This window comes from Equus przewalskii, chromosome X (assembly GCF_037783145.1).
Source record: "Equus przewalskii isolate Varuska chromosome X, EquPr2, whole genome shotgun sequence".
Taxonomy (NCBI): Eukaryota; Metazoa; Chordata; class Mammalia; order Perissodactyla; family Equidae; genus Equus; species Equus przewalskii.
Genome location: NC_091863.1, coordinates 103941876 through 103964626, shown reverse-complemented (window position 1 = coordinate 103964626; position 22751 = coordinate 103941876). Strand labels below are relative to the sequence as shown.

The window sequence follows — 22751 nt, the reverse complement described above, 5'->3', positions numbered from 1 at the left end:
CCCTTGTTTAGAAAATGTATGATTTTTATATTGTCCCTATTAAAGCAACACAGTCCACTAGCTATGACCTCAAACTTGACCTTCTTTAAAAATGAGCCTCTCTCAGTGTGAAATGTTCATTTTCAAGGCCAAGCCCATGCTGGGGTTTGAGATTTTGTAACAAAGATTCCAGATTCCTGAGCACAGTGCCTGCTGTTGTTTTCTTTCCTGTGGCATTTGCCTGTTTTTTGTGCTTTACTGCAACTAAAATATTGACATCTCCCTGCCCCACCCCATTAACTACGGCAAATGCCATAGAATGAAAATCCTTTGCAATAAACATACCACAAATAACAGAATGTAGGGTTTGATCTTGTTGCCTTAACAGCTAAAATGGAAGGGTGCATACCAGTTTCAGGAGAAAAATGGTTTTTGTTAGGCACTTGCTGAGCATGTAGCCTGTGTCAGGCATGGGGGGTGGCATAGGCGAGCAAATACGTAGTTGCTGCTCTAGAGGAGTTTGCAGTCTCATTGGGGTGATAAGACTAACATACTGCAAATAGAGAACTATTAAGTTAGAGGTAGTGTGTGATAATTGCTAAAACAAGGACAGAGGAGCCTACCATCAGTGTGACTTGAAGTCAAGGAAGGCCTTTGAGAGGAGGTGAGCTTTTAAGTTTGACTTGGAAGGATTTTGATGGACAGAGGAGTGAAAGGGATGCAAAGAAACTTACATGAGTTTGACAATATAAGGAGACCGACTAATAGGGTTGAAGGTCCATACTAGGAACCGTTTGGAGATAATATTCGCAAAATAGGATAAGTTTAGATTGAGGTGTATCTTGAGTGGATAGAATCACAAAATATTAGAGCCCAAAGGGCATTGCCAATTTTCCAGCTGGAGCTGGAATTCCTGGTCTAGTTCCTATCATTTTCATTAGAATTTTTTAAAATCCATGGACTTTTTTCTTCAAATGAAATTTTACGGAAAGAAGCTCAATTTGTAAAGCAGACAAGAGTGAAAGTACTTTGGTTGAATTTGGGGGAGATCAAGATGAGCCCAATTCCTACATTTTAAGAATGAGACAAGTAAGATACAGGAACAGAAAATTATCTCCATGTCATTAAATCCAGTGGACACTTAGTTCCCATTTTACCTGGCTTCTCAGCAACATACATTGTTGACTACCCCCTCTTGCTCAATACACTCCTTTCCCATGTCTTCTATGATACAACTCTTCTGATTTTCCTCTTACTTCCTGGCCTCTCCCTCTCAGTCTCATTTGGGTACTTACTTTCCTACACCTAGAATTTAGATGTGGGATTTCTCAGGACTTGAGCCTCAGCCCTTTTTTCTTGTTGCCCTGTATTCTCTGCCCAGGCAATCTTATCTGATGGCTTCAAGTATAATCTAAATGATGGTGACCCTCAAGTTATATTTCCAGCCCAAGCCTCTCCTCTATTACTGATTAGGCATCTCCATCTGGATGTAGCACATGTGCTGCAAACTCAAAATTGCCCAAACTAAACTCATCTCCTTCCCCTCACTACAGCCCTTCAAGTTCTCACCTTCTCCTGTGTTCTTTATCTCAGTGAATGGCATCACCAACCACCCAGTTTCCTATGTCCTAGATCAAGGACTCGTCCTTGACACTTTTTTTTTTCTCCTTTTCCACATTCAATCACCAAGTCGTGTTCATCTTATCTTCTAAATATCTCTTGAATCTCTCCACTCTTCTCCATTTCCATCACTGCACCATAGATTACCACTCCCCTTCAGGCCACCATCATTCCTCTGTTGGACTCCTGCAGTAACCTCATTGTTCTCCCTGCTTCTACTCTTTCTCCCACCTCCAGTCAGTTCTTTACATTGCAGCTGGAGTGCGCTTTTTAAAGCATAAATCTGGTCATGTCACTTCACTGTTCAAAAGCCTTCAGTGGCTTCCCATCGCCTAAGGAAAATGTCTAAATTTATTAACACATTTTAAAAAACCTTTTATGAACTGGCATCTGTTCACTTGCCCAACCTCATTTCTTTTTTTTATCAGACCTCTCTCTCTTTTATACTGATACTCCAACCATAATGAACTTGGTTCAGTTCCTTCTATGCACTCTACTGACAGCCTCACAGCGTTAGCCTGTCATATGGGTTTTTACTGACTGGAACTCCAATCTGCCTACATACTGCCAGACTAAGTCATCCTTCTGCTCTCAGCTGAAATTTCATCACCCCTGGGAAATCTTCCTAACTCCACTCCCACTCCCAATTCCATGAGAAATGTCCCTCCATTGTATCTCACAGTTCCTTAAGAAGTTAATTTTTTGCAGAATATATCACACATTATTGTAATTGCCGCTTTAATTGTATATCTCTCAAATAGCTCATAAGCTCAGTGAGGGCAGGGTCCATCTTGCCTGTCACTATATCCCTAGTGTGTAGCATGGGGCCTAAAATATAGTAGATTCTTAAAAAAATACCTGCTGAATGAATACATGAGTGAATGAGTTATGTCATACATCAAAGCTTATACTACCTTTCAGAAAACTTTACAAAATATAGTGACAATGCTAACCTTTGCCATAATTCTCCCATTTTTACTTTTTTATTTGATGTCTTCATAAAGGGATACACTTTTGGATCTTGGAAAATCTTTGCAAATGCCAAAGGCATGATTGATTATGATGATTAGATATTTGGTCAAGATGATTATGGCTGAAAATCTTGCCAATTATCCTGTGGGGAAGGCCTTCCTTTTGACTTGTAATTATGGTTACCTAACTTCTGCAAAGATTCACTGGGGAAATTAAAAAAGAAAAGATAATTAAAAATAAGAGATGACACATTTTAATCTTATGTAGCCAACTAAGGCACAGCTCTCTCCCTTTTCAGCTATTTGTCATTTATGAACCTCAAGGTATTTTGCTGAGAATGGGCTATTTTCTTCATGTTATGGGCACACTGGCAGGAGACTGGAACACAGGAAGACACGGAGGAGAAGTGAGAGACATTAAAGGCCAGTTCAGCAAGTGAATATTCCAACCTCCTGAACTTCTAAATTCCTTCAATTGCATTTTTGATGAAAAGGAAGAGCCAGTTTCAAGCCCGGGAGAAAGAATCTTGCCTTTTCAACCACCAGGCAGGTCAGCAGGGTTACAGGGCAGCTTTCTGGTCAGGCCTCTGTAGCCTCAGTCTCAGCTCTTAGACAATAGTGCTGGCTGAAAGAAGATCTTGGATTCCTGAGCTGGTGGTCTATAGTGAGGAAATCATACTGTGGCTGACAGAGAAGTGGGCCCTGCCTCTAGCTCTTCTGGGAAAGGTGGGTTGAATATCCCAACTCATTCCAGTTGCTGTGTCTTCAAAGCCCCTAGCTAATTCCCAGGGTAGCCTGCTTCACTTTAAAAGACAAAATCAGCCTCCAGTTAAACAACATGACAACTGAACACTGGGTAGTGCTTTACGATGCCAGGGTGGACAGCTTAGAGATAGGAGAGCCTGCCTCCCTCTGGTGGTTCCTCTCAAGTGCCTATCTGCTCCTAAAGCATTTCTTTAGAAGAACAAATAGTAGTACCAAAAAAGGGGGAAATTATGCATAATGTGGCACCCGGGGAGTCATCAGATAGACCTGGAAAATGTATCCTCGGAAACACTAGGAAAATGGCAGTAACCAGGCTTGGCTGTTATAGACATTATGAGTCTTCCAGGAATCCAGGACCCTTATAATTCCCCCTACTGTCCATAGCCCCCAGCTTATGACCTCTGCCTAGCCGACTCTCCCCAGAAGTGCCCTATATTCTGAGTAATCTGTTACCCGGAGAAATAGAAAACTAATACACTCCAACAACCCTCCATTGCCCTTGAAAACTTCCTTATCATATTTTCTTGAGTAGGTGACTATAGTAGTTTCCTAGGACTGTTGTAACAAAGTACCACAAAGTGGGTGGCTTGGAACAGCAGAAATTTATTTTCTCAGTTCTGGAGGCCGGAAGTCCGAAAACAACGTATTGGGAGGACCATGCTCCCTCTGAAGGTGCTAGTGAAGGATCTTCTTCCAGGCTTCTCTCTTAACTTCTGGTAGTTCCTTGGCTTGTGGCAGCAAAACTCCATCCTTCACTTGGCGTTCTCCCTGCGTGCATGTGTGTCTCTCCATATATAAGGACACCAGTCAAAATGGACTGGGGGCTCACCTTACTCTCATATGACCTCATCTTAACTAATTACATCTGCAACAATGCTATTTCCAAAAAAGGTCACATTTTGAGGTACTAGGGGTTAGGACTTCAATATATGAAGTTTTGAGGGTTACAATTCAACCCATAACAGGTTCTCACTAGCTCAGTAAGATAAGTAATGACTTAAAACGACTGCAAATATATTTCAAAAGAAGACTTCCATACTTTCATTGAAAGTACTGACTGTGAGGAAAGGCCTGGAGACCATCGTTCTAGAGACTTGGAGAACTGGAGACCACCCAGTCTGGAGAGCTTCAGAGAGGCTAAGTGTCCTTGGAGACAAAGGCTTAGTATCTTTAGGCAGGGAAGAGGGAATTTCAGTAAAAAAAAAGACTTCACATGAGGAGTTATTGTTTAATGGGTACAGAGTTTCAGTTTGGGATGGTGTAGAAGTTCTGGAGATGGATGGTGGTGATGGCTGCACAGTAATGGAATGTACGTAATGCCACTGAGCTGTGCACCTAAAAATGATTCCAATGGTTAATTTTATGTATATTTTACCACAATAGTTTTAAAAAAGAGAAACAAATAAAAAAGGACACTCCACGTGACTTTCCCTGAAGTGGATCAGACTTGTGGGTGGGAGGGGAGAGTGAGGCCCACAATCCGGAATGGGAGCAGAAGGCAGAACCCCAGAGGGCCCCCAGTCACCATCTACTCAGAGGGGAATCGGGAATTGCAGACCAGAGCTGGTGGCTGCGAGATCCCTGTAAGGTTCTGTGGCCTCTGTAATTCCTCAATCTTGTTTTATTAATAAGTAGTAATGATGATAATGAGCAATTGTTGAACACTTACTATATGCCAGGCACTGTGCTAAGTACTTTCCATTGTCTAATGCATTTAAGTTTTATAAGACCTATAAGAAAAGTAATATTATTATTATTCACCAGTTACAGAATAAATTGAAGCTCAGAGATGTTAAATAATTGGCCGAAGGGCAAACAGCTGGGAAGTGGTGGATTTTGAGTCAATATTGGTAATTTATATAGGAAATTGTCCATTTCATTTAGGTCTTCAATTTAGCTACAAATCAAGACTCTTTTTGGTATTTAAACTGTAAGGCAATTTCTTAAGAAATTATAAATTATACGAGTAATACATGAATACCTTCTTCTCACAAAAATGAAAATATTATTGATTATTTCTTTGTTACTAATAATTTCCACCTCCATTTTCCAGAAGTAACCACTAATATCAGTTTGGTTTTATACTTCCAGAACTTTTTCTGTTCATTTACATTTAAATATTGCTTTCTTGAATCTTTGATAGAATGTCAGTAAAACTATTGGGACTGTTTTTTAGAAGGGATTAAAAAATTTTGGCTACTGTTCTTCAATGGCTTTTGGTCTATTCAAGATTTTCTGTTTATTCTTGGGCCAATTTTAGTAATTTGTATTTTCCTTGAACGTGTCCATTTTTTTAAGGCCTCAAATTGATTGGTATTAGGTTCTATAGTATTCTCTTGTAATTTTTAAAGTCTCCACTTTATCTTCAATTAGGCCCCTTTTGTGTTCTTTTTTTTTTTTTTACAACTGTTGCCAATCTTTTTTTTTTTTCCTGCTTTGTCTCTCCCAACCCCCCCTGTACACAGTTGTATATCTTAGTTGCAGATCCTTCTAGTTGTGGGATGTTGGACGCCGCCTCAACGTGGCCTGACGAGAGGTGCCATGTCCGCGCCCAGGATCCGAACCCTGGGCCGCCGCAGCAGAGCGCGCGAACTTAACCACTCGGCCCCACCTTTTGTGTTCTTGATATTGCTTATTTTGGCTTCTCTTTTTTTAAATGATCATATCTGGCAAATTTTTGTTTATAGATTTTTAAATAATATTTTTAAATAAGTATTTTAAATATATTATCCATATTTTTTATATTTTTAATTATTTCAGAGTAGTCACTTTTGGTTTTTTATTATCTGGTTTTTTGAGTTTTATATTTTATCAATGTATGTTTTTATCTATATAAATGTTTCATTTTACCTTCATTTGATTTATTTTATTGTTTTCTTTCTACCATCCTGAGTTGAAAGCTTAGTTCATTTATTACAATCTTTATTTCTAATACATGCACTTAAGACTAAATTTATTTTTGAGTACTATCTGGCCATATCCCTAGGCGTTATTTTTTGTAATTTTTATTGAAGTATAACGTACGTATAACGAAGTGTACAAATCAAAAGTTTTCATCTCAATGAACTTTTACGAACTGAACACACCTGTGTAACCAACATCCTGGTGAAGAAACAGAACATGACCAGCCTCTCAGAAGCCTCCTCTTGTGCCCCTTCCCGTCATCACCAGCACCCGCTTCAAGAGTAACCACTATCCTAATTTACAATGACATGTAGATTAGTGTTGCATGTTTTTGAACTTCGTGTGAATGGAATGATACTGCACATATTCTTTTGAGTCTTGATTTTTTCACTTAACGTTATATCTGTAAGAAACATCCATATTGTTGTGGGTAGTGGTTCCTTATCCTTGGCTGCATAGTATTTCATTGTGTGTGAATATATACTACAATTAATTTATCCATTTTATTACAGATAGATATGTGGACTGTTTCCGGTTTTTAGCAGTAACAAAGCTGCTTTGAACCTTCTTGTACACGTGTTTAGGTAAACATATGCACACATTTCTCTTGGGTATATACGCAGGAGTGGAATTGCCGCATCATCGGGTATGTATGTATTCAGCTGCTTTGTGCCAGTTTTCCTAAGTATTTACACCCCATTCAGCAGTGTGTGAGATTCTCATTTGCTCGGTGTCCTCACTAACACTTGGTATTTTTCTGTCTTTTTTTTCATTTTAGCCATTCTGGTGAATACGTAATGGTATTACATTGCTGTTATGATTTGTGTTTCCGTGATGATTAATGAAGTTGAGCACCCTTTCCCAATGTGTTGAGATTAGTCCTGTTCTAGATAATTTGTAATTCCCGTTTTACTTATACTTTTGTCTAAGAGTTATTTAGAATTGTGTTCTTTAAAAATCCCCAGGTGTAAAGATTTTAAGGAACTATCTTTTTGTGGTTGATTACTAATTTTATTGCACTGAGAACAGTGAATGTAGCCTACATAACATCATGTTTCTGGAATTTGATATTTCCTTGTGGTCTAATGGATAGTCATTTTTTCAGTGAATATTTATGTTTGTTTAAAAAGAAGGTATATTCTCTACTTGTTGAATACAAACATATATGTTAATTGTTTTATTCAATTGTCTTTATTCTTAATTATTGTCTACTTGATCTCTCAATTTCTTAGAGAAATATGTTAAATTCTCCTATTGTGATTGTGATTTATATAAAGCATGATTTCTTATTGTACATTTATCAGTTCATGTTTCTATATTTTGATCCTCTGTTCATAATTGCAGAAAGGTTCATAACTATTATAACTTCTTGGTGGAGTATTCTTTCTTTTTATCAAAATAATGTTTCTCTCTTTGTCTCTGAATTATTTTTGCCTTTAATTTATGTTTTGTCTGCTCTTAATATTGCCATATCAGTTCACCTTTTGTTATTATTTGTCTGGTATTATCCTTTTGTAACTCATTATTTTCAATCTATGTGAGTCATTTTGTTTTAAGTGTGTCTCTTGCACATAACATCTAGTTGGATCATTTTTACTATATTTTAAATAGATAAGTTAAATTCATTCATGTTTACTGTGTTTACCGATGTTTATAGATAGTTATTCTTGCTTTCTTATTTCCTGTTATAAGCCTATCATGCTTTTACTTTCTTAATTTTTTTCCTTCCTGCTTTTTATTGAATGGATTGAGAATTTTTATTCCTCTCCCCTCTTTCAAATTGAAAAATTATACATTTTATTTCTATCTTTTGTTAATCACCCTTAAGTTTTTAACATACATATAAAGTTATATTTTTTTCTAACACTGGAATTAGTATCTAATTCACCTTCCTGGAAAGATGATGACTTTAGCATGCTTTTACTGCCCTGTGCTCTCCAGTCTCAATTCTCATATTGATGGTTTTGGATTTGAGTCTTATTACTTTTTCTTGGATTCAATTTTCTTCTTTCTGTAATATATCCACCAGTAATTCTTTCAGCATGGGTTTTTGGTTGTTAAAACTCCTGAGCCTTTGCATGGCTGAAAATGTCTTTATTTTACTCAATTTCTTGATTGATAGAATTCTAGGTTCAGAATTATTTTCCCTTAGCAATACGAAGTGCTCCTTGTTTTCTTGCATCCCGTGTTGCAGATGAAAGGCTGATGTCAAATTGATTCCCATTCCTTTCTGGTAATCTGACACCTTTTTCTGCTCTTTCAGAAACCTTGGTTTCTGAAATTGTACTACAATGTGTCTAAGGGTGTGTGTGTGTGTGTGTGTGTGTGTTTAGTTTATCCTTCTTGGCACTCGATGGGTCTTTCCAATCAAAGGCTTACTATCCTTCTTCAATTATAGAAAAGTTTTGGCTATTATTTATTCAAATTTTGCCCCCTCTTTATTTTGCCTGTTTCTTCTTTTGAAATTTCTGTTAGACTGATGTTAAAACTTTTGGGTCTGTCCTCTCCGTCTTTGTACTTTTGCACTTTCTACCTTCTTAACTCTTTGGGTTCTACTGGATAATTTCTCAGTTCCATATTGCAGCTTACCTTTTTGCTTTTCATGTAAATTTAATCTGCTATTTAGCCCATCTATTGAGCTACTTATTTCAATAGTTATATTTCAATTTTTAATATCTCTAAATAGCTTTAAAAATAATCTTCAGTTCTTATTCAAAACCATTTATTCTTGTTTTATGGATGTGATGTCCTTCCATATCTCTCTGGGGGAATAAATCAAAGTTATGTGAAGGTCTTATTCTGCTTTTTCTATGAATTTTGTTTCTGTTTAACTCGTGTTTTCTTTTATTGAGTTTGTTGTTCCTCTTCAATGGTGTGAGTTTTCCTTAAATGTTTGACATTTCTTGCTTCTGCACAATCTGCTTGAGGGACAAGACAGAAGTTGCTACTGTTATGACTATTTTAAAGGGAGAGTAGGACGTATTGCTGGCTGGAGTACATTGGGGGCTAAACTTCTGGATGTGGGTGCTCTCTATTCCCCTCAGGGGTCGCTAGCCTCCTGAAGAGCATTGCCAGATTTAGTAAATAAAAGGATTCCCAGTTAAATTTGAATTTCAGATAAGCAATGAATGTTTTTCATATAAATATGTGCTCTATATTGCATGTTAAAGTCCTAAAATGTTAGAAGTTTTTAATTTAAATTTTAATTTCACTTAAATTTGAATTACAGATAAACAACGAATTTTTTTTTAGTATAAGTATGTCCCATGCAATATATGGGACATACTTATAAAAAAAAAATTTCATTGCTTATCTGAAGTTCAAATATGAGTGTCCTGTAATTTGTCTGACAACCTTATACCTAAAGCAGTCCCTGTCTCTTTGATCCAAGCTCCCGTTCTCACTTGTTCCTACCTGGAGATAGACACTGCTGTGGCTTTTGTTGCTACTACCTGGCCCATGGGGGGAGGAGGTGGGAGGGATTTGCAGAGCCAATTATCCTATTTGATCTTGCCCAATCATTTCGTGGTTATCCTTGAGCTCTTCCTGTTTTGACCACCTGAGGGCATGAAGCATCCTTTGTACTGCTCTCATCTACCACAGCCGAATTTTACTGCCTATGATCATGGGCTGTAGTTTTTCTCTTTAATACGATCTCACCTGCTTCATGTCTTTCAAGGATTCCTCTATATTTCAATGGTTTTGGTGCTGGATGGAGAGACTACAGCATATATTAGGTCTTTCATCTTGAAATCTGTGATCCTGCACCTTTATCTACCAGATGATACTATCTCTATTTATTTCCTGACCATTAGTTTCTGCTTGTTTGAGTTCTTCTGGAAGGAAGAAACTGGGTCATTTGTGTCGCCTTTGCAGCCAGGCACTAGGGATGAGCAGAACTCCATGAAACAGAATGGAAGGTGGCATTTGGGGAGAGGAGGAGCAAGGAATCTGAGACCAGTGGCAAAGGAAGTAAAGAGATCATACTTTTATAGGTACTGCAATCAGTGATCTGGGTTTGAACTGCAGTCACCATTCACCAGCTTTGTGACCTTAGACTGGTTATTTAACTCCTGTGGGCTTCAGTTTCCTCATCAGTAAATGGCAATATTACCTATTTTCCTGATTCGAACATTTTAACACCACTGCATTTGATATGCATCTTACAATTCATGTGTATGATTCATATAGAGTTTAAATTGATAGTGAATCTTAAAATAAATGGAATCTTGGAATTAAGACCAGGGTACCATTACCCGTTTCATAGAGTTTTGTAAAGATTCAGTGAGGTAATGCGTGTGAAGTGCTTAGCTGAGTGCCTGGCACATGAGTACGTATTCACTGAGTGTTAGCCAGTGTTGGTGAGAGCATGGGAAACTGGCTTGGGACTGAGAGGGGATCCTGGGGCTTAAGAGGAGAAAGGCCTTTGGGAACCTTGACAATGACAAATAGTAATAATTTTGGACAAATGACAAGTTCATGGGGTAATCCTTTTGATTGGGGGCAGGGGCTGCAGTGCTCCTCCAATAATAAAATTAGGCTAGCTTTACTTGTGGGCTCTGCATTGGTATATGCTGCTTGGTTTATACTTCCAAGCAGCAATATGGTTACTAAGCATAAGGGACTGTATTAGTCACCTTCTGGACAAGTGACCAATCAGGAGCAACTGCCCCTACTCTGGTCTATGGATCCTTTTAATTAAAAATCCAGAGGAGTTTGAACAGGAAGGGAAGTAAAGAGTGAACATGTTTGCATTTTTTAAGAGTTGACTTGTAACATCAGGGGGTCACATAAGCCTTGAGCTCAGTGCAGTTGTGTTGTGATTTTTCTGCATGGTGTAGAGCTTACAATGTCAGGAATTATTGGTTTCCTTTTGGCTTTGTGTGACTCCAATCAATAATTACACCTATTGATCAAAGACATACATTCAAAACATTAATTTACATTGAGCACCTTAACTTCATAAAATAGCAACAACTGAATTGGCTGAAATTGATTTCCCTTTTGTTTTCAAAAGAAAAATTCTCAGTGCTGTGGATATCCTCAGCATGATTCAGAGCTCAAAGGTGGTTAATTATCCACCAGTATCACAGAGAAGAAAGCTCGGCAAATTATTAGGGTGCAAATTGGAATCCCAGTGGAAGTTGTTTGTGTGTCCTTTCTAAAGTTCGTCTGCTGAGAGAGGACCTCTTTCTGGCCTTGGAGGGAGTTGAACATGAGGAATGGTGCCCTGGTCAGTAAGGAAGACACCTTGGTTTCACAAGACAGTTCAACTGGAGGGTGATTTTTCAGGCCAGAGTGCCTACACTCCAAGCTGAATTCATTATGCTTGCCCTAGGAAGTTGAACAAAGACAGGCTAGGCCTGCTGCTGGGGCCAGGAATGCCATGCAGTAGTTTTCCAACTGTATTTGGTAGGGACTTAGGGTTCCATGAGCGAACCTCAGGAGCTTCTGAGTGCAGAGATAGGGGAGGCTGAGTTTATGGGATGATTGGCTCTATTCTTATTTCAAACAATGATTCTGTGTCATCATTGTAAACATTGTTGCTAAATAAACTCACAGTTAGAGCCTAGCCTGGTTCTGTGTTTGCTGATGTAACAACCCCTTCAAACACACACATACAGTCCATTTGGCTGACTCTCCTCTCCCCGCAGGATCTCTCCTGGCTAGCAAACAAAGCCCTCCTTTCCTCAACCTGCATATCTGAAGCCTTCCTGTGATGGATTAATTGCATGGATGGACCTAATTCTTCACTTCTCCCATTGTAGGCGGTGTGTTCTGCCCCATCTCTGGATTCTGGGCTCAGCCATATCATGCTTTACCCAACAGGATGTTAGCATACATGTTACACGCAGAGGCTTGGAAAATGCTTGCACATTTTCTCCTGCTCACTCTTGTACCTCTGCTCTTGCTCCCTTGCCATATCCATGAGAACAAGCTTAGGCCAGCCTGCTGAAGGGATGTGAGAAACACAGGGAGCAGAGCCACACCATCCCTCACCCAAGCTGAGGCCAACCTAGATCAGCCAACAGCCAGCTGATCTCTAGACGTGAGTGAGCCTAGCAAAGATCCGTTAGCTGACCTGCAGCTGACTGTAGACACGTGAATAAATCCAGCCTAGATGATCAGAACTTCCCAGCTAAACTGTAGACTCAAGAGCTATAGTAAATAAATGCTTGCTGTCTTGGGCCACTGAGTTTTGGGGTGGTTTATTGCACAGCATTCTTGTGGCTATAGATAACAGATACGCTACCTAATCACTGAGGCTTAGCTCAAATCAGTGCCAAGCCTTCCCTAGCAACTCTTACAGCAGAGGATGCTCCTTCCTCAGAACTCCTACAGCACTTACTGCTTGTACTGCCTATTTGGACTTTTTGATTCTCTGCATTATATTGGAACCATATTTCATTGACTCCAAGATGCTGTTGGTGGAAAAAAACACCATTAACTTTCGAATCACTGAGAAAAATAAAACACCACCAAATATACTACAACATGCCACCCATTGGAAGACACATCCTAATTTCAGAACTTTTAAAATGTGTTTCTTAGAATCAATGAAATATGGTAATTAACTCTTAAGGGTTTTATGTCTTAGTTCTCCAACAAGATTGCCCTTGAGGACAAATACTGGGTTTTCATCTTCTTTGGGAAGCAGCATAGTTAGCATAGCTTTGGAGTGCGGCAGACCCTTGTTCAGATTCTAGTTCTCTCACTTAACTGGTGTGAGCTGAGGCAAGCGACCTAAATTCTCTGAGCCCCAGTTTTCTCTCTATGAAAACAGAGAGAACGATTCATATCTCGAAGGGTCATTGTGAGAATTTATTAGATCATGCAAAGAATGTGGTGGTCATTTAAAACAATGTTTAATTAATTTCTTTGATTAGGTAATACAGGCACATGATAAAAATTTCAAAATGCACACAAGAGAATGCAGTGCAAAATGAGTCTCCTTCTCACCCCTGTCCCCCAGTCAGTCACTCAGTTTCCCTCCTAGGGGACAACCACAGTCACCAGTTTCTTGAGACTCTTTCCAGAGAAGCTCATAGTGATGCGGGGTCAGTGAGCCGAGGAGTCGAAAGAAAGATTTCTTAGACTCTCAAGATCTGGCAGTAGTGCTCTTTTATTTAGAGAATAGTGTGGAATAGCATGGGGACAGGACCCATGGGCAGGCAGAGCTCCTGCTGCTGCCCCGAGTTGAGGGTTAGGGCTAATTTTATAAGGCATGGGTACGTGACTTATTTTTACTGGAGAAAAGAAAAGATGATGTAAAAAGTCATTAAATGATTTCAGTGCAGATGGGGTCTGGTTATTGTGCGGTCATATAACTTTAGATACGAATCTGGCCATATAGATCGGCATGTAGGTGAGGATGCCCTGGGCTTCTCTCCCTGGGGCAGTCCTAATTCATACCATAAAAAAAGTCCACTGGGTCGTATAGTTTGGCATGTAGGCCAGGTCACCTTGGGCTGCTCTAGCTGGGGCAGCCTTAATCCACATCAATAGTAGTCATTTAATCAACATTAGTTTCTTTCTGTCTCTTTTGAACCCCACAACACCTAGTAGAGAGCTGGGCCCTTTGTAAGGGCCAAGGTGCTGATTGCCCGTTAACATGTAGAACTCTAGATGAAAATAGGTGGCACAGGAAATTGGACTGAATAGACCAGAGTCAGACGTTTCTGGGGAAAAAATAAAGTTTGTCAGTCCATCTTCATATAATTGCCTCTTTTTGTTTCATAAGAGCTAAGTGATGAAAATTTTCAATTAAGGGAGGGCTCATTACTTGGGTGCAAGTTAATATAAGTTTTACTGTAACTGCTGCTTCTTCAAAAGTGCTGAGCAGGGAATGCAGACTTCACTTACCACAACTGAAAAGCTAGCCAAGCAGAGGAAACCAAACTAATAATGTGGCTGATATTGTCAACTGCTATACATACGCAGATAGAGGAAACTTGTATTGACATAATAATAATAAATATGTAAAGAAAGCTCATGGTTTACCAATAAAATCATTTACCATGTTGCTGACTTTACTGGAAAATGATGCTTTATAACCAGTCTCTCAATTTGATTGATACCTAATTAAAAATTCACTAGGCTCAACTTCAAGCTCCTCAAGCTATATTAAAGTCTCTGCTATGCCAGTGGCGGCACAATATCATTTAAAACCAAAGCAAGGATGATCATTTATTTAAAGCTTAGAAATATCCTGAAAATTGCAAAGTTGCATAAAATCTGTGGCCACATACAGAAAAACAGCAGTGTAGTTTAGTGGAAAGAACTAGGGACTCAGAAAGACTGGTCTCAGGTCCGGCTCTGTCCTGGTCACACTGCATGGTCCTGGGGAAGTTACTTCTCTCTGGTCCCTGGTTTCATCATTGGTGTAATGAAGAAAATAATATCTGTTTTTGTAAAACCTCACTGGATTTTTGCAAGACTCAGTAAGAGGATGTATGTAAACTAGTTCAAATGGTACAAAATAGTACCCGAAGGGAGTTCCAAAACTTAGCGAGCTCTTACCATGTGCTACAGACTGCGTGGTGCTGAGGGTACGTAGGTGAACAAGCCCAAGTCCCCGCCCTCAAGGAACTCAGAGACAAGCTGCCAGAGAGAAACACTAGTGTGGTGTCACTAGAGTTTCTAGATAAAATTCAAGATGCTCATTTAAGCTTGAATTTGAGACAAACAATAAATAATTTTTAACATAAATATGTCTCAAATATCACATGGGACATATACTAAAAGTTATTCATTATTCACCTGATTCAAATTGAGTTGGGTGTCCTGTATTTTTATTCGCTAAATCTGGCAACCCTACGTGTCACACAAGAATAGAAATCTGTATGTAGTAGAGAAGCTGTGCAGTGGAGAAATTAATGAATCCTGTCTTGAGGTATCAGGGAAGGCTTCACGGAGGAGGTGAAGAGAGACGTGCAAGCATTCGACAGGTGAACATGATTGTGTCGGGTGGGGAGAGGAAGGGAGGCCATTTCAGGTGGAGAGAAAAGCTGTGGCACAAGGCAAGAAACACCTGGGAGAGTGTAAGCAACTCTAGGCTTTTCAGTGTGGCTGAACCATCAAATGTGAGGTAGGGAGTGACAAAATTTCGACTACGTGGACTTCATTAAGGGCCTTATGTGGACTTTGAGGCATTTAATCTGTATCCAATAATGAAAGTGATGAGACTAGCCAAGGAGAATATGGCAATAAATTTCCTGGATGGATGGGTGGGGTGGATAAATTGACCACAAGGACAAAATATTAGGCTTCCTCTACATAGAGAAAGAATGGTTGACAGGACAGACATTCTTGTTATCTGGAAGGTGGGGTGGATGGGGAGAAGGAGAAAATGAAGCTGCTGTCTATGTTGGATCCTAGAAAGGGCGGGTAGGGGGCCATTTCTGTAGCTAGAGGACTAATGAGATGGCTTTAGAATAAACTCAGGAAACGTGGACTTCACCTAGTGGAGAGTGCATATAGATTTTACTACCCTAAGGGGTAGTATAGGCTGAAAAGATAAATAGAAGAGGTTAAAGAAGTGCTGATATATGGACAGAGATCCCAGGGTGTAGGCCAAGCTATAAATATTCAGTTAACTCATACACATCTGGAGGGCTGGAGAGGGGAGTGGTGAGGTATTGGTTTACAGAAGGAAGCAAGGAGTTTGCTGGGCAGGTCAAATGACCGGGTGATTGGACTGTCACCTTTAGCTGGCCCTCATTCTGGCTCACAAGAGCCAGTTGTTAACTTTTCAGGAAATTTTGCAAGCCAATTTTTAAACACAGCCATTATTAAAAATTGTTACAGGGGCTGGCCCCGTGGCCGAATGGTTAAGTTCGCGTGCTCCACTGCAGGCGGCCCAGTGTTTCGTTGGTTCGAATCCTGGGCACGGACATGGCACTGCTCATCAAACCACGCTGAGGCAGCATCCCACATGCCACAACTAGAAGGACCCACAACGAAGAATATGCAACTATGTACCGGGGGGCTTTAGGGAGAAAAAGGAAAAAAAAAATTGTTACATAAACTTATCATTAAAAATTATGTTAAAAATACTCAAAAACCATCACTTCCTAATTGTTTCACTACTTTTTACTTATATATGCTTTTGAGATTATTATATTTGTACATGGAAATATTGTGTAACGGTGTACTAGTGCATGTATCTTCACAACTCTGTGCTCAGTGATGTCAAGGTGGAGGTTTGAGATTGGCTATGGTGAGAGTACTTACACCGTGGAAATCAGCAAATTCTACAAATAAGGGCTTCCCCCCCCCCCCCCCCGCCAGAGAGCTGGTTGCTAAACATTTAGCATTTAGCCATTGGGGAATAAGGGGGCCCGCCCCCTCCCCATTGGGCAGAGTAGTGATATGGTCACATTAATTAGGTTGAACCATATGAAATTGCTGATATTATATCATTTTTACCATCATTTTTGATGTATGAAAATGACAATTTCATATGATTCAACCTAATACAAAAAGGCACCCTTTTGGGCTGACTGAACCTTGAGCTGTGGCACACTGGTTTGGTTGGTGGGCACTGGCTAGATTTCATCTCCCATCTTTCTCTCAGCTTTTCTAAATCCACAAAATGCAGTCATAAGTGGTAGTCTTGTACCTTCCTGTGGTAGAGATTGCTAATTGTCCCCCAAATATATTTCCCTTTCTTTCTCAGCAATAGAACCTCAGTTCTGTAGCTGGCCACACCGTCATCAAGAATAAGGACTACATTTCCCAGCCACTCTTACAGTTAGATGTGACCATGTGACTAAGTTCTGGCCAATGAATTGTAAGCAGAAACAGTATGTGCAACTTGTAGGAAGTGTCCTTAAAAGGAGGGGACATCTTTCTATTCCTTTTCCACTTTCTGCTGGATGGAATAGGATCATCATGGCCAAAGCCCCAGCAGCCAACCAGGACTGTGAAATGTCAATGGGAATGGAAGCAACACACAAGATGGAGAAAGAGAATAGGAATCTACGTCTCTGACACTGTAGGGGTATCAGACCAGTCCTATTTGAACATGAGAGGAAACTAAGCCCCATGTTGTTTAAGTCACTATTGCTTCCTTTTCATTTCTATTTTTCCAGGCAAAACTAGTCCGAACCAGGAATTGCTTAATAGAGTAGTTTTGAGGATTCAATGTGATAATACAATTATCACAGTGCTTGACCACAGAGCACTTGCACTATACATATCTAAGGAGAGTTAGGGTCCACCGACTTGGTGTGGGGATAATGCTAAGGTGTGGAAAGAGGGATTACCAAGGACATTGTGGTGGGTTGACACTCATATAGGCTACTGGCGTACTCCTTTGGGACAAATGTCAGAGTCTGTGGGACGGGGTGTTCCTATGTAGTATCTGGAATGTACGAGCACATTCTGGTGTAGTATTTCTATATGAGACTAAGAGTGCCAATACAGAAGAGGACTACTGCAGTGGTGGTGATGACACTAGCAGTATCATGGAGGTGGAATGCTGTGACAGCAAACAGCAGTAGATTCTTTGGGCGGTGACAATGTGGTAGGCCCCAGAGATAGTGGTCAGAACCTGGTCTCCAGGAACCAAGTGGAAATCAGGCTTAAGGCAGAAATTGCAAAACATGCCAAGGATCCTTCCTCCTCCATCCTTTACTATAGCTTTACTTGAGCCAGGAGGAGGAATTCGGATGGGGCTAGAGTTCCTCCAATTCTGCAAGTGGGAACCCAGCCAGAGGAGGACAATTTTGTTACTGTTTCTTTGTGTGTTTCTGTATTCTTCCCTAGGCTGGTGGTCTGGGCAACACGTGTTGCTCATAAATCCGGGAATGGCAAACTGAAAATGAACCACGGAAGGTCAGGATGTTTACGTAGAGCTGTAACCTTTGAAGTGGAGGGGCTGAAGAGTAATTTCCACGCTGCTACAACATGCTAACGAGGCACCTGCCCCCCAATGGAATTCTGATATAACTGGTTCACTGAGGAATATTAAGTTAGTAGGGGTATTAACATGTAAAGGTTTCATGTCTTCTGAACATTGACTGCAACCTTGCTTTGTGGAGTTCCTCTTCTTTATTCATAATCTTCTGGTCCTTTTCAGTTAGTAAAATTTAGTCTGTTAAATTTTCTCATATCTGATTCAAAGATTACTCCTTACCCTGTTGCTGTCTAGATGAGTGGCTGGGAAAACTAGGAGTAGATGCAGGGGCGTGGTATTCTCCCTCCTGCTTATAACTTAGCTCCTCTGCTACTGCTCTCTGGCTGGTTGTTAGGGATAGGGAGATGCCCCTGGCCTCACCCTTGTTAGATTTCCTTCTAGCTCTTGGTGGTAGCTTCTGCTGCTGGGCTACCCTCTGTGTACACAGATGGCATATGTGGCTTTCATGGGAGTGGTGGCTAGCTTCATGGAAGTGTCTTCTGTTACTGAGAACTCTCTCAGAGAGGGGCAGCCTGGTCTCTTGCAGTCATTCCCAGAAGTTCATGTGCCCGGCCTCTTCCCTATGTGGAGTGCCATGACTGTTGGCCCTGAAGCTGCCTGGGCAGCACTAAGACTCCTGCTCTTCTGCTCCAGGCTCCTTCATGTGGAATCACAGAGCTGCTGTGGTTCTTTTCTGTGACTTCCAAGGGCAGCAGGAATGTGGAGTGGGACTATCATCCCATTCCACTCCAAGTTATATTACACTACAATTCTTTCACGTCTTCCTGGAATGGACTACTCCAGCAAGACAGCTGCCTTCAGAAATCTCCAGATAAGGAGAAGGCCCTAGCCTCCACATTCACATATTCCCTTTGCCTTTAGAGAACCTATATCACCTTCTCTTAAGGATTCTCACCTTGTTCCACCCAAAGATATGAGGGTAAGTTTGCAGGGTCTAGACCTCTTCGTGCATCCTGCCGGCTAGAAAGATGCCAGTCTCCTCTTCTTATAGGTTCTCCAAAAATTCATGAGAAATTCTCTAGGGACCCACCCACTACTTCACTTGGCTTTGGTGGATGGGAGAGAAACATCTCTTCCTCTTTTCTACCAGCCTGAAAACTCCAATAACATGCTATCCTCCCTTCCTCCAGGCCTCAGAGGAGTAGACTGGAGGTGGAGGGTGGTAGAGCATAGTAGATGACAGTACGTCCAATAAGCCCTGAGGAAAGTGTCTGGTCCCATTTGTTGGTGGCTCTCTTGAGAATATGACAGAGTCTAGGCTATAAGACACTTCAACTCTGGAGCTAGAGTGCCTGAGTTCAAATCCTGTCTCTTACATTTACTAACTGTCTCGCGCTGGGCAGCTCATTTAAATTTTCTGTGCTTCAATTTCTTCATCTCTAAATTGTGGGTAATAATAGTATCTATATCATAGGGTTATTATGAGGACTAGTTGGATTAAGGTTTGTAAAGTGCTTAGTACTGTGTCTGGTCCGTGATAAATGTCATGCAAATGTTCATTGTTATTTATGATGATGACGATTATTACTTGTCTTCAGCTTTGTGCCCAATAGTCACCAATTTTGGGACAATAGGAGAAGTTCCTTCAATATCCTGTTATGTTTGATGGATGGGTCATGAAACCAACCTAGGAACAAGGAAGGATATTTAGAATTGCTTATGTAACACTTCTAGTTAATTGAAGCTGAGCAAAGAAACAAACTCACTATATCTACTTGAATGTCCCATTAGAAAGATCAGGAAAATAATCTTGGGTGGGTCATTGGTCCATCCATTCCTAGTTAGTAAATCAAGCAGGCTCCCCTTCTGGCAGAGGAGATGCTGTGTCAGAGGAATATATTCATTTAAATTAGAAGCCAGCGCATTCTTAATAATGCTCCACATGCACTAAAGTGAATTATCATGCTGTGTAAACTCTGGAAGGATTTTTCTAACTTTCCACTGGATAGAAAAGCTTGTTTTATTAATGTATTGAATAACAGCATTCTGTAAACAACTCATACTTTTTAGATTTACTCCTGTTAAAGAATGCCATACTTAAGTGCTTGGAATTGACACTTGAAAATGAAATACCGCTGCAAATAATGGGGAAATTGTAGATGTATTTTATACCTCTCTTTCCCAAATCAAAAGGTCTCATAAATATAGTCTCTAAAAGTGTCGGTGGGGGAGTTAACATAACTGTACAAGCAATAAGCCTGACCTTTCAATGTAATTTATTTTCGATTTGTGCAATCCTTTTTTATTAAAACTAGCACATCTGAAGCAGAATTAAATCCTATTATAACAGGTGTGTGATCATATCAGGTTTTCCCTGCCAGCGACCCATTTTATTAAAAGTTACTTTGTTTCAAGGAGGATAACCTGATCAGGGCGGCGGGATGTCTTTGGGAGACTGGGGATAGCAGAGGAAGGACAGCTTTGTTTTCCTGTGAGCAAGTGTTGTTACCAGAGAATCAAAGAATATTTATGAGCGTTTCTTTTGTGTTTGAAAAGCCATGGTGGGATGTAATCTTTCCTCTGTGTTTATAAAGGTTATTTCTCTCTGGGGTCCTTTAGACCCAGGGACAGGTGGGTCATCAAGCTGTTCTGTATTGTGATCCACACATTACTTAGCCTGCAATCATTTTCATGTGCAGTGTTCTTACTCCAGTGACCATTGGAGGGAAAAACCTTTGAGAGACTACTTAGATACAGATCCACTTGGGAGAAACTAGCTTTCAGTATTTGGCCTGTGTTAGGGCACCTAATTCTACTAGGTCTTTGAAAAAGATTTAAAATTTTAAAGAATTACCCCATTGTTGAGTGGTTTGACCTATTTTCTTTGGATTTCATCTTTTGGTTTCTATATCCTTTTCTCTGCCTACTTATCTCACTACTCAGTTCAATTTCCACATTTTCCAGGAAGTTATTCCTGATACACCCCTGCCCACAGTGACCCGTTCCTGCCTCCCAAATCTGATCACTTATAGTTTACATCCATCAACTGGCCACTGATCTGAATGGATTTGTCGTATCTCCCCTATCAACCTGACAACTCCCGGAGGGCAGAATGTCAAGTCAAGCTAATTCGTCTTTGTAGTTTTAGGGCATATGAGGGCTGATCAAGGAAAAAATATATGACCACAAGGTGGCAGCAACACACAGTAAGATTTATTTGGGTGCCAATTTGATAGGTTTGCATGGCTGTGGTGGGGTAGGGGTAGGGGAGAAGTTCCCTACAGTATGTGTCCTTCTAAAGGCCACCATATAGAAGCCACTACCCATAAAGTGAGGAGGGGAGGATGGCAAAGAACTTCCAGCGGGGAGGGAAATCAGAGAGGGAGCTTACATTCCTAGGTGATGTTGCTCAGCAGCACAATGGGGATCCTCTGGTTCCAAGGGCTCTGAAGGGCAGCAGTGGCTTGTGGTCTTTCATAGCTATAGGCTTTATTTTATCTATGGCTAGCAGATTTTAGGTGCAGTTTTGCAGGGTATTCAACGCACGTAGGCTCTAAATGGCTAAAATCTGCCTATTTGGGCTATATTTAAAAGAATTGGATGTGTAACACTTTGAGTTTGGTGTCTATTGGCTTTTGAGCTAGCAGATCCCAGCCTGCTATGAAGAATTCAACAACATAGAGCTAATATACAGAGGCCATCTTTGGAGTATTTATATAACATCTTTTAATACTGTTGAAGGCTCAGTGGCTGAAACCAAATGCTGAATTTATTTCTTGCTTAAGCAAGGGAGAGCTTTACTTATAAGGTGTAGATTCTCTGAGAAAAGCAGAGAGGTTACCTTATGCAGGCTTTTGGAAAACATGGAATTCAGGAATTAGTGAGCTTCAAAAGCAGAAGTGTTTAGGGACTTTACATCTTTAGCTATGGCAACGTGGTTACTGGAGCGTGTCTGCCGTTGACTAGCTCACTCTCCCAGGTATGGGGCTACTGCTGCTTGGTTGGGTTTCATAAGTGTGATTACTAGTACAAAGTGTCCCACTGACAAAAGAAATAGTTAATAAAACTGGCTCTGGGGGTTACTTGTTGCCATGGCCAAAGAACAAATCGGTCTCTTTTTTTTTTTTTTTGAGGAAGATTAGCCCTGAGCTAAATGCTGCCAATTCTTCTCTTTTTGCCGAGGAAGACTGGCCCTGAGCTAACATCCATGCCAATCTTCCTCTACTTTATATGTGGGACGCCTACCACAGCATGGCTTGCCAAGTGGTGCCATGTCTGTACCCAGGATCCGACCTGGCAAACCCTGGGCCGCTGAGAAGCAGAACGTGCGAACTTAACCGCTGTGCCACCGGGCTGGCCCCAAATCAGTTTATTCTTAACAGAAGAGGAAAATTTGATTCTCAGCACCCAGCACAGTGTTTTGCAAGCAAGGAGCACTCAGCAAGCATTTGCAGAATAAATGAGTGGCATATATGTATCATTTGAAAATACACTGGCTTCTGGTCTCCCCAGTGTTGAAGCCCTTCCCTGGGGTTTAAATGTGAAAGAACAGTAGCATCTACCACGTGTCTTTATGTTCTTTGTTTCGGAACAAATCACTTTCACATCCATCATCTCATCTGATACTCACTTTACCCTCTGAGGCCAGGAAG

At 40.5% G+C, this 22751-nt stretch overlaps 1 protein-coding gene across 2 annotated transcripts in view; it reads left to right on the top strand.

Annotated features, from left to right (window-relative positions):
- Positions 1-16885, top strand: part of SMARCA1 (SNF2 related chromatin remodeling ATPase 1) — a 116800-nt gene extending 99915 nt beyond the window's left edge. For both annotated transcript variants that reach the window (XM_070605179.1, XM_070605177.1), the window contains one exon: positions 16047-16885. In XM_070605179.1, coding sequence (XP_070461280.1) covers positions 16047-16186 — 140 coding nt within the window. In that variant the 3' untranslated portion in view covers positions 16187-16885. The remainder of the gene's footprint in view (positions 1-16046) is intronic.
- Positions 16886-22751: the final 5866 nt, after the last annotated feature.